Here is a 19,622-nt window from a genome sequence, read left to right as displayed (position 1 = left end):
GGGGGGGGGGGTAGGGGGTAGGTTAGGTTAGGACATGGGGTAGGTTAGGACTTGGACAGGGGCCATTTTTGAATTGCAGCCTCCTGAAGGTGTATCTTTGGGCATTTTTGAAAGTGAGTAGGGTTTTACACTCCTTTACTCCTTTTGGTAGGGCATTCCACATTTTTGATGAATAGCATGAGAACGAGTTCATTCCCTTTGTTGAGCCAAATCTGGGTTGAACATGGTTTGTGGAGCTGCCTCTGGTGTTATGATCAAGGACTTGATTAACATTTTGGAAGTATTTTGACAAATACAGGGGGATCCCAATGTTGTGGTGTATCTTGAAGACCAGGCCCATAGCAAGTTGCTGTACTCTGTCCTCAACCCTAAGCCATCCAATCCTAGCAAAATGAGCATGGGTTAGATGGGTTTTGTGATTGAGGCCAAGAAGTAGCCTTACATGTCATTGGCCCACTAGCTTGTCTCTCAACTGTATACCTGGCCCAGTGGCCTATCACAGGGCTACAATGGCCCAGGAGTACCTTTGCTTTTTATATTTATACTATTCTGTGTACTATTCTAATGGGGATCCTAAATAAACGTCCATTTAACACAGCTGCTGCTCGCACTTTGGATTGTTTAAATAGTGTTCATTTTAACTAAGAAGAATTGAATTATAGTATTGAAAACGGTCTGTTTGGTTCTGGTAATGAAGTTGACCAGTGACCACCAAAGTTTCTCCCATTAAAGAGGATTAAGAATAGATGCAAAGGTTTACTGATTTATTTCTCCATTTCCCGCCATGGTTCTGACAACAAAAACAAACAAATATAACAAATGAATAACAAGCATTTAAAACACAGTGTAATCACAATGATATATTGTAAAGTAAATCAAGTATGTGACTCAGAATGTAATAGACAGAGTAAATACAAATAAACACAGATAAACAAAAGCTTGCATGGGTCATGAATGCATGGTTGCTTGGGCTAGAGAGACTGAGTAAGGGCTTGTATGGGGGGGACCTGGACTGACATTGGCTAATGACTCTCAAGTGGTGATGACACCTGCTGTCATTAGAAATGAAGAGAAGAGTGGGAACTGTCCAGAGGCTGCCAATGAGACAGCATGGTGAAAATTCACAACAATAGATATCTTGAATACATATCCAGTCCAGCTATTAAATGTTAAAAAATGTTGAATACCCAGGAATAGGCCTTTCCAACTAATTGAATACCCAAGACCACAATGGCAACAAGCCCCTAGGGCTTTTTGTGTTATCCTTTTAACAATCATTGTAAAATCGTACCTCTGTACTGTTTACAAATTGTTAATAAAGTATTAAGTCAATCAATCAAAAAAGCCATAGGCTCTGGCTGGGTAGAGGTGTAAAAATATAGTAACTGCATCGAAAAATCGATTTCAATTTTCAACGATCTACTGTATATGCAAAGAGCAAAATAACGTATTGTTTGACTTTGTATCGTATCGAATCGTTTTGCAATACAAATAATCGTATCGAATCGTTTTGCAATGCAAATAATTTATTCTATTAGTACTTGTGCGTTGTATTTAGCAATTTTAAGAAGAAAAAAGAGAAAGAGGGGTTTAATTACTTTTCCATTCCATACCGCTACACTTGGTTTATCGATAAATGTGTGTAATATATGTGTTCATGTCAAGGTGCGGGTTTGTCCATATGTGTTCAAATACAATGTCCATATATTTGCTAGACTAGAGAATCACTAGCCTGGTAAACCCTCCCTCCGGAAATCTCATTTCCAAGAATGGAAATGAGATTTCCGGAGGGAGGGTTTACCAGGCTAGAGAATCACTGTGTTTACTTATTTATATCCAATAATTCATTTTTCTCTTAAAAAATCCACACGTTTCACACAGATTTTTTTTGTTTTGCTAAATAGTTACTGTATCGATTTTAAATCATTGAATCGTATCATATTGTATCGCCATGAATGACCCAATATCGTCCATGTATCGTATCGTCAACCATGTTTCGTTGCGCGCAATGTATCGCTGTTAAAATGTATCGTTTCACCCCTACTCTCTAAAGAAGGTGAGCTGGAGGGGTGTCAGGAAGACGTCCCTGTTCACTGCCCTGCCACGCAGGAGATGTTCTAACTTCTGGGATAGGGGCGAAATTAACATCTAGTGGTGTTCCCCAGCTGATGATCCTGCAACAAAACATTGTTGGTATGCGGTCAGGCTAGGGCTAGGCCAATAGGCCATGCATAGTCCACCATGGGCAACCACTGCTATCAATGCATTGAATGGGACATTATCAGGTCTTATCAGACCATTGAATGGGTGAAGTAGGCGACATACTGACTTACCCACGATTTACCAGACCATTAATGCAGGCGTAATCAGGAGATACTGACCTACCCGGAGGCAGTCCCTACAACATGATTTACGCTGATTTACACTCGCTTTAGCTCGATCGGTGGTGCCTCTCGTGCCTCCAGTTCGCTTGAGACTGTCCGCCTCCATCATGGTCCCACACCGAAACTGAAACTTAACTCCAGTCAGTCATCTCCGTCGGTAGGTCAGTATGTCAGTATGTCCTGATAATACCCAATGAATGCTCTGATAAATCAGTATGTCGCCTACTTTGCCCATTCAATGGTCTGATAAAACGTGATAATGTCCCATTCAATGCATTGATAGCATCCGAATCAGGTGCATGAGGTGCGACAGTCCTAAGGCCTAGCAGGAGACCATCCCTCCGTATTGAATAAAGTTGTGCTCCACAAAATGGTTGAAAGTTATATTGAAACCCATGTTTGTACCTATTATTACATTAAATAACTGTTAATACAGAACTATCTTTATCTTTATCAATATGGAACTTGGAGACAAAATGAAAAAGAAAATGTTTTATTATGAAATAATTTTGTACAAGGAAAGATCATGGAACTTTGACATATTAGACTATCTTGATTATCTTTGTCTAGTTTGAAGCAGCAATCTGTAACTTTATGTACTTTGTCTCCCTCTTTTGGCAGAGACAGGCAATTTTAATAATAGTCAAACTACAGCAAAGATGACAGAGCATCTATTGTGCAGCAACCTTTATTGAGCCAGCACCCCCGTATCCAATATCCAGCAGGTGCCTTCGTGTAAAATTTATTTTTCTCTAAGAAACTTTTTCTGCTTGGCTTATTTATCGTACTAAACATGTGAGATTACATTTCGTGAATTTGCATGACCCCATAAAACTGGGGTCAGCAGTAAAAATGTAGCAGTAAAATTTAAAAAAATCTCTCTGAAAATGTTAGATATTTCTGTATTTTCTAGTAGGCCTAAATGTTGCATTTACACACACACACACACACACACACACACACACACACACACACACACACACACACACACACGCACGCACGCACGCACGCACGCACGCACGCACACACGCAGACACAGACACAGACACAGACACAGACACACAGACACAGACACAATGAAAGTCAGCTGCAGGGTGTACTTTGGGTAGGTTTTGTCTATTTGTTTTACTATTTTTTCAAGGTTTCAGGTTAAAAGAAATACCAGAGGATGGTGCTTAGTGATATACTAACTACAGGGTGCTCATCCTATATTAAAATCACCTGATGTTACTCCCCGAGCCTTGTCTCGTTGTCTCAGCCAGAGACAGTGGCTTGCTTTCTCTGCTTCTTCTGAGATTTATTTGGTGGCTTTGCACAGTCCGGCTCCCTGTAGCCCCAGGTCTTTGAGCAGGGACCCCATATTTGAACTAGGGACCCCCCAAAATAATCATATTTGAACTGGGGACCCCCTACCCTGACAAGCACTTGGAATGTAGGAGTTTAGGCATTCAATTTAGTTTGACTCTGGCCCCGTAAAAAAAGTGTTTTTCATATATATGTGTGTGTGTGTGTGTGTGTGTGTGTGTGTGTGTGTGTGTGTGTGTGTGTGTGTGTGTGTGTGTGTGTGTGTGTGTGTGTGTGTGTGTGTGTGTGTGTGTGTGTGTGTGTGTGTTTTGTTGTGTTTCTAGGAGGTGGGCTGTAAATGATTTTTTTAATTTTATGTAAGGCTCATTGCTAAGATTGCATAAGAATCATTGCTAAATAGCACCAAATCAGGTGGACCTCTACAGTAGCCTACTTCACAGAGTTACAACAATCAGTTTATTGGCAGTATGTTCACACAAACAGAATTCTAACACATACAATGGAAGTCTAGATTTTCTCATTGATATAAAGTAAATGCATTTTATAAGAATGAATATAACTTTAATTACTCTGCCCCATTTTATCCAGGGAACGCTCGGTACCAGTGGGCCGAATGTTCCGGAACACTCGGCCAGCTTGGTGAGAACAGTCGGCACCAGCGAGGCGGAACACTCAGCCCGCGAGGTCGAGGATTTGATCGGGGCAGAGTAGGTTAAACGAGCTAAAACGTTTGGTAACCCCTAGAATACAGTAGAGCAGGGGTCTGGGACCCCTAGGGGGTCCTCAGAGTTATTTGTTGAAGAGAGTATTGGGGGTTTATAAGTGGTCAAGTATCCGAAAATACACATGAATTTTCTGAGAATAAGTGACATTGGCCGCGTTTCCCAAAGAGATCCTGCGTAGATGCTTCGCAGGTCCTACGACGGGTCTAACGTGACGTCACAGGCTGCGCAGTACCTTAGCAGGTACGTAGATTTCAGGTCACGCGTCGCCTACGCAGCTTGCGTAAGAGCCTCTACACAGCTGGGACTCGGCGAAACCTACGCTCTACCCTCATTAGTAGCAGGTGGTTGTGCCCACTACGTGCCATCTAAACTGGCTACGTGTGTGGTAAAAGTACATTCGGGAGACAGCATGCATGTAGCCTACTCCCCGCCTACTCCTGGGAGAGCCGTAGCCCTGAGTACTGTCCTACGCAGCAGTTTGTTACGAGCGCCCTGGGGCCACCCATCGTAGCGAAATAGATCTATGAAAAGACCGACCACACACACACACACACACACACACACACACACACACACACACACACACACACACACAATTTATATATATATATATATATATAATTAATCACGGCCGGGCCGGTGCGTAACGTGCCTACCCAAAAAAACAGACATACAAGCTGTCAACGCACTGCGACGTGCCGTGTCGATAGCTTGCAGATCTGTTCTTTTGGGTAGGTCGAGCGGCTGCGGTGCTTCGTCCTCTATGCATGAACCCGAAGTTTACAAATTGTACTCTCACAGATGATCTGATCATCTAATAAAAATATTAAGCATATGCCAAGTTAACTAAAGGTATATAAATGATACTGAGCTAAACATGTTTCCTTAATTTCAAAGTTTTATAGTTAAACGTTATGATGAAAGTCCCCCGTTCCTCTCACAAAGTGACAGCTGTTGCGCTCGCCATGTTTATGAATGGTTAAAACATCTTTTGAAAATAGCAGATCTACAAGCTCACAACGCGTCACAAGCTTGTAGATCTGCTATTTTCAAAAGATTTTATGCATAGTAGACTTTGGAAATGGGACATTCTGGGATCGAACCCAAAGCTCCCACTCACCAGTCCGACGTGTTACCAGTCACGCCAATAAACCTGCCTGATAGCCAGGTCTATTGCACGCGACCTCTGGCTAATTTGACTGTGGGGGCTACACATAGAACCAGCGCAGCAGTTATATATACTAGACCATACCCGGTCGGCGCAGCGCATCCGTGGGGGGATATGCGCACATGATCTGGCAACCCGGGAGGCGACATTGTTTGACACATAAACGCTAATAAGAAGCTGAGATTTGATGAAATCGAAAAACGGGCTTCACAGTTGCGTTCAGATGGTAATGGTCAATGGCTGTGTGCAAAATCAGAGCAATTGGTCCAGCCAGTGAGGAGAACCGGGTATCTTCACTCACGTACCACTACAGAGGTTACTAGAATTATTATATATATATATATATATATATATATATATATATCCTACTATAATTCTAGTAACCTCTGTCTGTAGTGGTGAGTGAGTAGGTGAAGCTACCCGGTTCTCCTCAGTGGCTGGAGCAATTGCTCTGATTTTGCACACACACATTGACCATTACCATCTGAACTTAACTGTGAAGCCCGTTTTTCAATTTCATCAAATCTCAGCTTCTTATTAGCGTTTATGTGTGAAAGAATGTCGCCTCCCGGGTTGCCAGATCATGTGCGCATATCCCCCCACGGATGCGTCGACCGGGTATGGTCTAGTAGATATATATATATATATATATATATATATATATATATATATATATATATATATATATATATATATATATATATATATATATATATATATATATATATATATATATATATATATATAAATAGATATATATATATTCCTAAACTTTCCTAAAGTAAATTCCCCCCATTGGTGCTAAAAGCTGTCAATCATGCAGGGAGACGCCCCCTCTATCCTCTGAACATTTTTGAACGGCGGCCATTGTTGCCTGTGTTCATTTAAGAGCATTGAAATGTCACCTTAAAATTAATTTTGATAAATTACAGAATGTACCTAAAAAAGTGTAAGTGTCCAATAAATATAAAGGTAATTTAGATAAAGGTCTTTAGATATATAGATATAATGTATATATTCGCAAAGGGTGTTTAAACTGCTGTGTAGTGTTATATTATACCTCTATGTGTGTAGTAGGACAGCACTACATAGTTTACGTTGGCTTTACGTAGGCTTCGTCCAGGAGTCCTTTACGTCCATGCTGTCTCACGAATGTAGTTTTAGCACAGACGTAACGGAACCTACGACGATGGTGTCTCCAGAAGCCAGTTTAGATGGCACGTTGGGCACACACAGCTGCTACCAACGAAGATAGTGCGCAGCGGGGTTTCTACTGCGCAGCTGCGTGGAGGCTCCTACGCAGCTTCTAGGCTACGCAGGAGCTGAAATTCGTTTGGGAAACGCGGCCATTGTCACAATGTAACACGTTGAGATTTGTTGGAGAGGTGAAAAGGGAGGGAGCCTAGTATTGGCCCCTGGGGCACACCGGTGGATGAAGTATTTAGGGGTTGAAGTGGCTCAACCAGTTAAGGGATGTACAGAGAATTCCACCTAGTTTACAAGTCTGTTCAGCAACATCTTGAGTGCCAAGAAGGCCAAGAAACATTTTTTAAATGATTTGACCAGAAATGGGAGGTTTGCATAACTTAGTGATTGATTATAGTCCACTCAGTGTAATTTAGTCATTGAAAGGGCCAATATAACTCATTAACAATGATTTTTTTCCACCTGCCAAAAAGTAATTGCAGCTTCTACCTGTTGATTGAAAGCTTGTTTCTGCCTCAAAATGACTTGATTTCATTCTAAAGGGTTATATGTTTAACATTATAGTTCACACAATTGCACAATAGCAATTGTAATACCTGGTTGACCGGGTACAAAAAAAATACAAAAGTACAAGAAATTATAATTCTTTGATGTGTGGTGGTGACTATGAATAGGTCTATCAAAAAAGAATGTCACCACTAGTTTGATTATGTATTCTGATGTATCAAGACAAAATGTATGAAAAGAGGTTGCCTTTGACAAAGTTGATATTTGACAACTGACTTTGATGAATTGACTATGACGGACTAACAGTTTATGGCACAATGTTGCTTTATCTGTATTTCTTTGTTGGCAATGGTGGGGCATGGACATAATCCACATAGCATTGTGGTTGTAATGTTTGTCAGGTGTTACATTACCATACTTATGATTTTCAGTTGCCTGACGTTCACTCACATATAGTGACTAATTTGCTTGCACCAGTGACTCATTTGAAAACCACCAATATCTGGCCAAACGCCGGGTAAAAAACAGGTATCAGAGAAATTCTGCGGAAGATTTGAGGGAAAGTGAAAGGCAGTATAGCCTATGATACGATCAGGGAGAGAAAGTTTCAACCACAATGGCGAGACCTCTGGAATGGCTTGCGTATGATACAAATTAGGTCTTTTCATGAAATCTTGTGTAGATCAATGCCAACATTCAGATAAGTAGCCTAAGTTAGAGAAAAGAGTAAAGAAGTGTATGATCATGAATTGCTGTGGTAGGCTACAATGTTGAAATGCAGATCTAGCTAAAAGCTAAAAAGGCTGTCACAAATGCATGCATTTTGAGTTAACTTTCACTATGAATTGAGTACATGGGGACCCTATTTGAAACAAGTCATTAGGCTTTCAAGGGCTTTTCAATCCTATTTAGCTTGTATTTAAACTGTACTTTCATGTGCTTTTTTCTGCAAATGTCTAAATAAAGTATTCAATCAATCAGTTTGTAGCTAGATCGGCGCGAGTGACACCATATCGTATACTTCGTAATGCAATGTTGTACTGTACGGTCAGTTATGTGTTAAGTGTGTTGCTCCGGGACACTTTGACTCTTAAGCCCCATTTCACGAAAAGAGGTCAAAAATTGTAATAACTAAAGGCTGGAATGCCTTTCCAAAGGTCTTGAGAACTGCAGGCTCTGTTGACATTTTTAACAAATGACATGACCTGCTTGGTGAAACATGTTCAACAACTCTTTTGAACATGTGGTGTAGGTGGAAATGGCGTTGCACGCATGGGAACGGCGTTCCCATAGCAAACGTTGCGGGGGCAAACGTGTGGGAACGCTCTCCCTCAGTGTCCAACTATTTTTTTTTTTAAATAATCGCTTATGAGGTTTAGCACGATTTATTTGCCGTTCTGTCTCTTCTATGTGTGAGTGAGAGCTCACTCAGCGGGTGTCACTCAGTGTTGCCAAGTATAGTGAGAGAAATGAGCCTCAAAATGACTTGATTTCATTCTAAAGGGTTATATGTTTAACATTATAGTTCACACAATTGCACAATAGCAATTGTAATACCTGGTTGACCGGGTACAAAAAAAATACAAAAGTACAAGAAATTATAATTCTTTGATGTGTGGTGGTGACTATGAATAGGTCTATCAAAAAAGAATGTCACCACTAGTTTGATTATGTATTCTGATGTATCAAGACAAAATGTATGAAAAGAGGTTGCCTTTGACAAAGTTGATATTTGACAACTGACTTTGATGAATTGACTATGACGGACTAACAGTTTATGGCACAATGTTGCTTTATCTGTATTTCTTTGTTGGCAATGGTGGGGCATGGACATAATCCACATAGCATTGTGGTTGTAATGTTTGTCAGGTGTTACATTACCATACTTATGATTTTCAGTTGCCTGACGTTCACTCACATATAGTGACTAATTTGCTTGCACCAGTGACTCATTTGAAAACCACCAATATCTGGCCAAACGCCGGGTAAAAAACAGGTATCAGAGAAATTCTGCGGAAGATTTGAGGGAAAGTGAAAGGCAGTATAGCCTATGATACGATCAGGGAGAGAAAGTTTCAACCACAATGGCGAGACCTCTGGAATGGCTTGCGTATGATACAAATTAGGTCTTTTCATGAAATCTTGTGTAGATCAATGCCAACATTCAGATAAGTAGCCTAAGTTAGAGAAAAGAGTAAAGAAGTGTATGATCATGAATTGCTGTGGTAGGCTACAATGTTGAAATGCAGATCTAGCTAAAAGCTAAAAAGGCTGTCACAAATGCATGCATTTTGAGTTAACTTTCACTATGAATTGAGTACATGGGGACCCTATTTGAAACAAGTCATTAGGCTTTCAAGGGCTTTTCAATCCTATTTAGCTTGTATTTAAACTGTACTTTCATGTGCTTTTTTCTGCAAATGTCTAAATAAAGTATTCAATCAATCAGTTTGTAGCTAGATCGGCGCGAGTGACACCATATCGTATACTTCGTAATGCAATGTTGTACTGTACGGTCAGTTATGTGTTAAGTGTGTTGCTCCGGGACACTTTGACTCTTAAGCCCCATTTCACGAAAAGAGGTCAAAAATTGTAATAACTAAAGGCTGGAATGCCTTTCCAAAGGTCTTGAGAACTGCAGGCTCTGTTGACATTTTTAACAAATGACATGACCTGCTTGGTGAAACATGTTCAACAACTCTTTTGAACATGTGGTGTAGGTGGAAATGGCGTTGCACGCATGGGAACGGCGTTCCCATAGCAAACGTTGCGGGGGCAAACGTGTGGGAACGCTCTCCCTCAGTGTCCAACTATTTTTTTTTTTAAATAATCGCTTATGAGGTTTAGCACGATTTATTTGCCGTTCTGTCTCTTCTATGTGTGAGTGAGAGCTCACTCAGCGGGTGTCACTCAGTGTTGCCAAGTATAGTGAGAGAAATGAGCCAGCCGACCTACAAAAACAAGCCAATAACAACCCAAAAACAAGCCAAAGTTTGTTCCAGGGAAGTTGCGGGAAATAAGCAGACTTGGCAACGCTGGCTATGAACCCATTGTCTGGGAGTGCGCTCAGCAGCTCATTGGCTCATTACTCATAACACGACCAATGAGAGTTAGCGCTTTCACGTTGCTAGGATACATAGTGCCCAACGCTGCCTGTGTAGTAGCGTGGAAATCAAAACAAATCAAGTGTAGCTTGTAGGGTGTGTCTTACATGTGCATGCCTTGGACTTTCTCATCAACAGAGAATACCTGATCACCTTAATGGAATGCACTACCGTACCTTGCCAAACCAAATGGTTTAGCTGGTAGAACTTGATCTCTTTCTGTCCTCAAGTAACACTGTCTTTTGAGAAGCCAGCAATCTCTATATTAGCCATATGATGTATAATACGCACCCACTCACCTTTGCAGCTAAGTGGCCCTTTTGAGGTTGAAGCACTGTCTGTACTGATGAGACTCAACTATTATTATCCAAAATAATTAGGATTTAATTTGTTGGTCGCTCAGTAGTTAAAATCACCTCACTGGGGCACTGGACAGACTAACAATTCACACACAGTGTTTGTTTGTTTGTTTGTTTGTTTTTTGGTTTGTTTGTTTGTTTATCTATTTATCCATTTAAGTTTTAAGTTTTTAATCAGTGCTAAATAGCTATATATTCCAGTAATCATTGCCAGCATAAAGTGTTTATTTCAGTAGTAGGGGTCTCCCAGTCTCTCCACCTTTTTAATAAACCAACAATACATTTTCAAGTTGGGATACCAATTTTATCCAGTCAGGGGAGAGAACGTATACAGGTTACAGGATAAACAAGTGAGGACGTGTGTGTGTGTGTGTGTGTGTGTGTGTGTGTGTGTGTGTGTGTGTGTGTGTGTGTGTGTGTGTGTGTGTGTGTGTGTGTGTGTGTGTGTGTGCGTGTGCGTGTGCGTGTACTGTACAGTCATAATTTACCTAATCTAACAACCAATAGAGCAAAGTCAATAGACTTCTAGTTCACTGGTGAATTGTACTTGAACATCCCTTCTGTTACTGCAGGGGTTGAAGGTATACAATTAGTTAAAATTTAAATGACAAAATCTCAATAACATTGATGTTTTATCATTGCCTGGGTTTAATGTTAACCACTTCCAACGTGGCGGCAAAAATACATCTTAGTTCTAATTTATAAAGCAGTGCTTAATTGAATTGTAGGATTCTATTGTACCTACAGGAGTCTTGCAATTATTTGGCAACATAATAGTAGGCTATACATGGTACTAATGTAACATACAGTACAGTTGGATTTTAAAACTATTTTGTTACATAATGAGCATCTACATGTAGATAGTTATACTTGTATATGTCAAATATGGTCTGAAGAATCAATAGAAAATCCAAGAAATTTGAATCTGGAAAAGTATGGAATTTTGAAATGGAAATTGTGTAGAAACCCTGATTATAACTTTCACTGACGGCCGGGATTTCTGACTAATAACATTAATAGTTGATGGGAGTGGGACACTTTTAAAACGTGGCCTTGCTTTAATGTATCTCCGCACATCGTATCCAAAAAGTAAAGGTATTCTTCCCTGCTTAGAAAGAAAATCTAAGCGACGGGTTGAAACAAGCGTTTAACCCATTTATGGCACGGTCACACCGCACTTTTATTTTACCTATGGGACGGAATTTGCCAATGCTTTGTCAATGCAAATGCGTGGATTCGAGTGAAAGATGTGATTCCGTCCCATAGGTAAAGTAAAAGTGCGTGTGTGACCGTGCCCTAAATAGGTTAGATAAAAGGATTAAATATTACCATAGTTCTTATGCTTATTCATATTCTTCTTTGCGACCAACATGCCTTTTAAAGATTTTTTATCAGGCAGTAGCCTATACCTCCATCACCTGCACCAATGAACTGTACCGCTTGCAACAAAAGGGTGAGGCTTAGTGACATACTACAGGATGCTCATGCTATAAAAACTGGGATACAGTATTTGGTGTGTTCATTTCAGTTGTGTTGGCTTGGACTAGCTTTATTCTGGTTTCTAATATGGGTGATACATTTATAATAGCAATAGACTTCGGTACTGCTTACAGTGGGTACGCCTATACTCTCAGCGGCAAAGATCCCAAACTTCCACACTGGGGAATAAAGCAGGCGCTGGACACCGTAAAGACGCCTACATGTGTTCTATTTGATGAAAATGAGGAATTCCTCAATTTTGGTTATGACGCTAAAAGCCAGTACACTACAAAAGGAAATGCATTTGCAAAGAAAACACTTCTCTTTGAAAACTTCAAGATGGAACTCTACGGAAAAGTAAGTGATTAGGATAGAAATGTGTTCCAAAAATTATATATAATTAATTATATATACATTTAACATCTGTTTCGTTCATAACCAATATGATTTTTTTATTTTCAACAGACCAGAATCAATGAGAAGTTAATGATTACAGCCGCAAATGGGAAACAAATGACAGCCCTGAAAGTCTTCACAGAAAGTCTACGCTACCTGAAGGAACATGCACTGACACACATTGCTAAAAACACAAGAGGAACCAGTCCAACTGCGTTTGACTTCACCTGGGTTCTGACTGTTCCTGCTATTTGGGATGCTTCCTCAAAACAGTTCATGAGAAAAGCAGCAACTGAGGTAATTTCATGTCTACAGTAAACATCATTATGGCATCTCGAAACCCAAATCATCAGCTGATTTATTTGTTCATAAAACATACCTAACTCCCCAGAAATGTTAGAAATTGAAACTTTGCTTTATCCCCAAATTGTCTTTGTTCATTAAATGTAACTGGTACTTTTATGCATATGATGTGGGAAGGAATGTCCTACAGTTAAATCCTTTTGGACACAGGTTACCAATTATCTATGCAAAGTTTTACAAACACATATCCCCTATTGTCCAAAATTGATGATTCTTAATGACGATGATTCATTAACTTTAAGTCCATCCCAAAGACGAAAAGGAAGCAGTTATTACTTTTTGTTGTTTTAATGGAACTTTTTTACAGCATGATTAAATGGTGCTAATCAGCAAACAATAGACAGTTGGAATCACATTTTACATCAAGTTAGGACCTGTACTGTATGATTATTAATAGTATCTGTTATATATAAAATGCTCATCTTTTTGATCATTACAGGATTTGTTGCTTGACGTTTTTCCGTCTATGAGAGGGTGGGTTGGGAGGGGTTAATTCAATGTTTTGTTTAGTTTATTTTTTATTTGATAAATTGTACTCGTTTTTTGGTTAACTATGGCTTTGATTAAGTTAATTTGAATTATTATATTGTGATTATTGTGGTAGTATTGTCATAGTTGTCTCCGCCAGGCCGAAAGCCATGGTTGAGACTATGTTTTGCACCCTGTCCGTCCGTCTGTGTGTCCGTGTGTCCGTGTGTCCGTCCGTGTGTCCGTCCGTGTGTCTGTCTGTCTGTGAGCAGCTAATCTCCCACACTGTTGGTCCGGTTGCTGCGAAACCCCACATTTTTTAGATTGGCTTGTTATAGCGCCAGCAGCAGGCCAATTTTTGCAAAACAAATGTTTTAATATTACTTCCTACAAACGTCATGCAAATCAGTACACAGTATCTCTATAGTCATGTGATTAAGACGGATGTGTCCGATATTTCAAATTCCATCCTAATTGGCTAACATTATCTTTCAAAGTTTGCAGGATAGGTCCGTTTTGAACAAAATGCTTCTAATCATGAACACAGTGTGCGATTTCTGTGAAATTTTGCACACATTCTCACTAGGCCGGAAGAAATGCCACCCTTTTCACATTGGCCTGTTATAGCGCCACCAGCAGGTCTAATTTAATAATAGAGATCTATTTGTTTTTGTATTTAAAAAAAGCAATTAATGCTTGTACCTGTATCCTATTTTTTGTCTCCTATAAAAAAAAGTTATAACAAAAAAGAAAATATCTACATGATATTTTCTACACATGTAAATGTGTCTGTGTTTTTTTTTTGGATTGTCATTCTTTCTTTCTTTCTTTTCAGGCTGGCATTGTGAGAGAAAGTAAACCGGATAAGTTGGTCATCGCATTGGAGCCAGAGGCAGCCTCAATTTGGTGTATGCAACTGCCCACAACGGGTTATATTGAGACGAACACAACAAATGCCACCCTACATCAAAATCCTGGAACAAAATACGTTGTTGCTGATTGTGGAGGTATGTTGTACTGTGATATTTTTGCAGACTTAAGTGTGAGTGTGTGTGTGTGTGTGTGTGTGTGTGTGTGTATACAGTAGTATGTGTACAGTATGTATAAGTCAAAGTAATACTCAGCTGTACATACATTAGTTTTACTTTCAATATACTGCAAAATCCTTATCTTTACAGTAAATGTATGCAACTTCGCTACATTCTTCTTCTGTTGTCCACGTTTTTATATGTATTAAAAACGTTCATATTTTAAAGCCTAACATTGTTGTCTTTCAGGTGGCACCGTTGACATCACGGTACATGAAGTATTGGATAGCGGAGTCCTGAAAGAGCTGCATAAGGCCTCTGGTAATGATATGGGAGGGGAGCAGGTTAACAAAATGTTCAAATGTTTCCTCCAGGCAATATTCTCTTGTGAACTCTGGAATGAGTTTGAAAGAAAGTTTCCCATTGATGTTCAAAAACTGATGAATACATTCCGTATACTTAAGACTGATGATGATGATGATGATGAGGATGTATACATGACCTGCCCTCCTAACTTAGAAAAGTTAGCTCAGCAACCAATAGAGAAATACTTCGAGAATGTGCAAGGTGTATCCTGGGACGAGGGGGAGATCACAATCTCAAGAGAAAAGATGAGATCTTTCTTTGATGAAAGTCTGAGAGGCATCACTAAAAGTCTCAAAGGAGTCTTTCAAAAGGTTGAAATTGATCACCTTGTGTTAGTGGGGGGCTATGCAGAAAGTACGGTTCTGCGCAAACACATTACCAAGCAGTTTGGTGCTCAGTGCTCAGTACTGTGCCCTGCGTTTCCCCAGCAGGCAATTTTGCAGGGAGCTGTCATGTTTGGAGGAAACCCTGCGGTAGTGGTATCACGAAAAAGTGCCTTTACTTATGGTATTAAGGTCTTTAAGAAGTTTGATGCTTCGAAGCATAAGGCTGATAAGATGTACACAAATGACAGCGGTGTCTGGTGTGATGATTGTTTCTCAACACTGGTGAAAATAGATGAAGATGTGGGTTGGGATGAAACCAGAGACCACATCTTCAAACCAGCAGATAGAAACCAGACAGCAATTCATTTTGGTTTTTATCGCACAGAAAGGGAAAATCCTCAATATGTAGATGACTGGGGAATAGAAAAACTGAACTCGTTTGACGTTGAGTCGCCAGATACTAGCCGTGGGCTGGATCGTCAAATCCAGTTGCAAATGAAATTTGGCTTCACAGAAATAACAGCCACAGCCACTGATGTGGATTCCAAGTCAACAAACTCAGTCAAAATTGACTTTTTGAGCAAGTAGGATCCTACAATAAGACTAACTATATACATTGTAATAACTTTAAGGCCCAAGTTATGTAATAGTTAAGAGATGTACTGTAACAGGTTGGCCAGAAATATGAACCACTGTATAAGGGAACATGGTGATTTTGGCTATTGTAACTTTAATCTGATACTTTAAAGCAGGGGTTCTCAAACGTTTGTATACCAGTCCAGGACCCCATTTTATTTATAGTGCAACAAATTATAGTATAGTATATTTAAAAACAAAGCATGCATTGGTCGCCTTGATTAGGAATATTAAAAATTAAATAATAGTAAATGCAAAGCATAGAGTATATATAGCCTATATCAGAACCTTAATACAAAATGTATAAAAACAAAGAAAATGCATTCACAGATTATTAAAAAAAAAAAAAAAAAAACAACAACAGACTTAATGTAAAGGATAAGGATGTCTAAAAATGTGGGTCCCGACCCATATAGAACCTCTGGGTTGCATTTGGTTTATGAGGAATTGTATTCAGTCATGTTAATTTGTATTCTTTGACACAAATGTTGTTCACATTTGCATAATTAAGTTATTGTTTTATTCAAATGTATTTTGTTATTACTATGTTGTGTATATAAATGACCAAATGATGTAAGTCTGCATCCTCTGAAATCCCCAAAATGCATTATTTCTTTTTCTTGGTTTGGATTGAATGTTTATTCTTCTTTGTACTTCATTTGACTTGTATCCTACTGTAAATGACACAAAGAAATAAATGTGATGTGCTGTGCAAATGAGTCACTGTTTATATGTGAGTGAACTTCAGGCAACATTAATATGAAAACAACTGAAAATCTTAAGTATGGTAATGTAACTGTTGTGTGTAACAGTATGACGACAATATTTTGGAGCAATATGTTCTTGAAATTGAAACTTTGAGTTGGCATTATCAAGATTTACTCATCCTACAACTGTGGTAATATTCTAGTATGACAAAGAATAGAGTACGAGCACAGCAGACTCTGATAATATGTCTGTAGCACAAAATTCAGGCGTTCCCAAACCTTTTCAGCTCTGGACCTTCATTTGAATTCTCATAGTCATTTTTGGTGGCAGCATTGTGCATGTCTGTAAACAGTATCATTTGGGACTACTGGGCCTACACAGCTCGTAGGACACTTTTAAGATGTGACTCAACTTTCTAATTAATCATGTTTACAATACAGTGAAGTCAAGCTTGATCATATTATTCAATAGAGTGACTCTAGAGACTGTTAACCATCTGTGATGGGCCACTGTCTAACACAGGTTCTAAGGCGCAAAACATTCATGGTTTAAGGTTTCAAGGTCAAAGTTAATCCTATGTACGAGTTTTGGGATACTGATCAAGGCCAAGACACAGAAGGCAGGGTACAAACCCAATTAAGGGCGTTTATTTCAGATACCCCAGGAAGGTAAAATGCTGTGTATTCTTGTTCTTCATAGTAACATTTAAGGCCTCCTCATGGGGTCATATTGTTTAAAAACATGCATTAGGCAGTGCAGAATAATGCACTTTAATCACAAACAGAGCTTCATTTGACATTTCAATGTCGATCTCAAATATTCCTTATGAGGCCATTTAAGATAAGTTTAAGAACTGTTATTATCATATCATTCATGATACCCAAGGTTGAAGATTTGCTCAGTTAAATAATTTGATCAATCCACACCCATTGGGAGTTGATCCAAAGTAAACTCCATTGTATACAGTATGTTAGAATTCTGTTTATGTGAACATACAATACTTGTCCAATAAGCCAATAAACAGATAACTATGTGCAGCGGCGTAACGAGGCAGCAGTGGGCCCCGACGCGGGGTGTTCACAGTGGGCCATCAACTAACTACTATTTTACAGATGGCACGGGGGGGCCCCAAATGACTCTGGGCCCCAACGCAACTGCGTTGTCTGTGTCACGCTAGTGACGCCCCTGACTCTGTGACATGGCCACTGTTCAAACATGGTACACTAAACATGATGTGTCCCAATTCCATATTCATTCTAACATTATAACTCAGTAAAACAAATACAAGAATATAGCTGCAAGCAGCGATAATACGGGGCCAGTGAATAGAGAGAGAGAGAGAGACATGGAAACGGAATAGATTGAAGAGAGAGAGAGTTTTGACAACAATACTTTTGAATAAGCATTTCATGTTATCTTTAACATGAAATACTCTCAAATTAGCATTTCATGTTATCTTTAACAATTGCACATGCATTATTTGATGCAGTTATGTTTTGTGCAATGCAATTGAAAAGTGGAATGACCCACCCACAGACAGACAGACAAAAAGCAAAGTGCAATAATAGCACAATAAGACATGGAAAGAGAATAGATTGAAATTGAGACAAAGCAAATGATTCCAACAGGCGAATATTCTTTTCAGCCCAACCCAGCTGAGGTGGTCATATATAGGACGCAGGGGGGCAATCCCAGGTGAAAAACCTCACCCATTGACATCTCAACCTATTGCCATTGACAGGAATCAAACTCTCGACCTTTGGATTCACAGGCTGAGACACTACCTATAGGGCTATAGCTTTGTCCAGGCTGAGGTCATCTGTTGAAGATAAAAGTGAACCAGTGAAAGCAGCCGATCTACAAGCTCAGAAACATGTTGCTATCTGAAAAGTTTTGAGATTGTAGATCGGTTATTTTCACAATGAAGTTTGTCATACATTGCAAAAACATACTCTCTCCAAGAAGCATTTCATCATTACCTTTAACAGTTGCACATGTATTCAATGATACAGTCATGTTGTTTGCAATTCAATTTAAATTAAGTCTGCATCAAGTGAGGCTTGAACTGGCGACCCTGAGATTGTGAGGCCTTCATTTAAGGGAGACGCCATTGGCCCAACAGATAAGTAACTGTGAAAAAGGAGATCACACAGATGATACAGTTTCACGCAAATAGCTGAAAAATCCTGGGTTTAAGTGTTTTTCAAACTGCTCAAAATTGCGGACAATCTAAGGGCGGAGCTTACTGGTCAAAGCGATAGATGTGTTCCTCATGAGTCAAGGCACATGTGTAAGCAAGTTTCACGACTTTCTGCCAAACGAGGCATGACTTATGCCTGTTTAAAGTCTGCCTTTTCAAAAAATTGCTATAGCGCCCCCTTTTGGCCAATTGGAGTGAGATTGGTTTCAGTGATATTTGGAATGACCCTGTACATTTCTGCCAAGTTTCAAAGAAATGTGAGTCTGCATGTATGTTTTAGGCACAGATGAATAATTTTCATAAAACTGTAATAGTTAAAATCTATCTCCTCCTGGGATTTTTGAGCAATCTGCACGAAACATTTTACACATGAACTTTGGACCACTGCCTACAAAAATTTCCAACGGATTTTCCATAAGTGAAAAAATGCAGAAGTTAGGAGCCAATGACTGTTTTTCATATAATTCAAAATGGTGGGCGATCTAAAGGTCAGAGGTCAAAAGTCAGACCACGAAAGTTGTCGGGCATGAAGAGACGCATGTGTGTATCGAAGTTTCATGGTTGTAGGTCAAACAGGGCATGAGTTGTACCTGTTCAAAGTTGGCACTTTCAATTGAGTGCTATAGCGCCACCCTTTGACGAATGAGTGTGAGAATTATTTCTTGGTAGTTTTTCATGAGCATCTACCATATGGCCGAGTTTCGTAAAAAGCGTATGCACGGTTAAGCCAGAACTGGCAAAAACAAGTATTTTTCAAACTGCTCAAAATTGCGGAAAATCTAAGGGCGGAGCTTAATGGTCAAATCGATACGTGTGTTCCTCATGAGTCAAGGCACATGTGTAAGCAAGTTTCACGACTTTCGGCCAAACGAGGCATGACTTATGCCTGTTTAA

The 19,622-nt window shown here is 39.5% G+C and overlaps 1 protein-coding gene across 1 annotated transcript; it reads left to right on the top strand.

The window, feature by feature from the left end:
- Positions 1 to 12,324: 12,324 nt before the first annotated feature.
- LOC311039023 (heat shock 70 kDa protein 12A-like) lies at positions 12,325 to 15,834 on the top strand (the record flags this gene model as incomplete). The annotated part of the gene is made up of 4 exons (XM_084048665.1): positions 12,325 to 12,594; positions 12,703 to 12,930; positions 14,300 to 14,471; positions 14,742 to 15,834. 4 exons carry the CDS (start codon positions 12,325 to 12,327, stop codon positions 15,770 to 15,772), a joined length of 1,701 nt encoding a protein of 566 aa, XP_083904791.1. The 3' UTR covers positions 15,773 to 15,834.
- Positions 15,835 to 19,622: the final 3,788 nt, after the last annotated feature.

Source organism: Gymnoscopelus microlampas (genome assembly GCF_963454915.1).
Source record: "Gymnoscopelus microlampas genome assembly, chromosome: 22".
Taxonomy (NCBI): Eukaryota; Metazoa; Chordata; class Actinopteri; order Myctophiformes; family Myctophidae; genus Gymnoscopelus; species Gymnoscopelus microlampas.
This window is presented reverse-complemented; position numbering and strand designations above follow the sequence as displayed.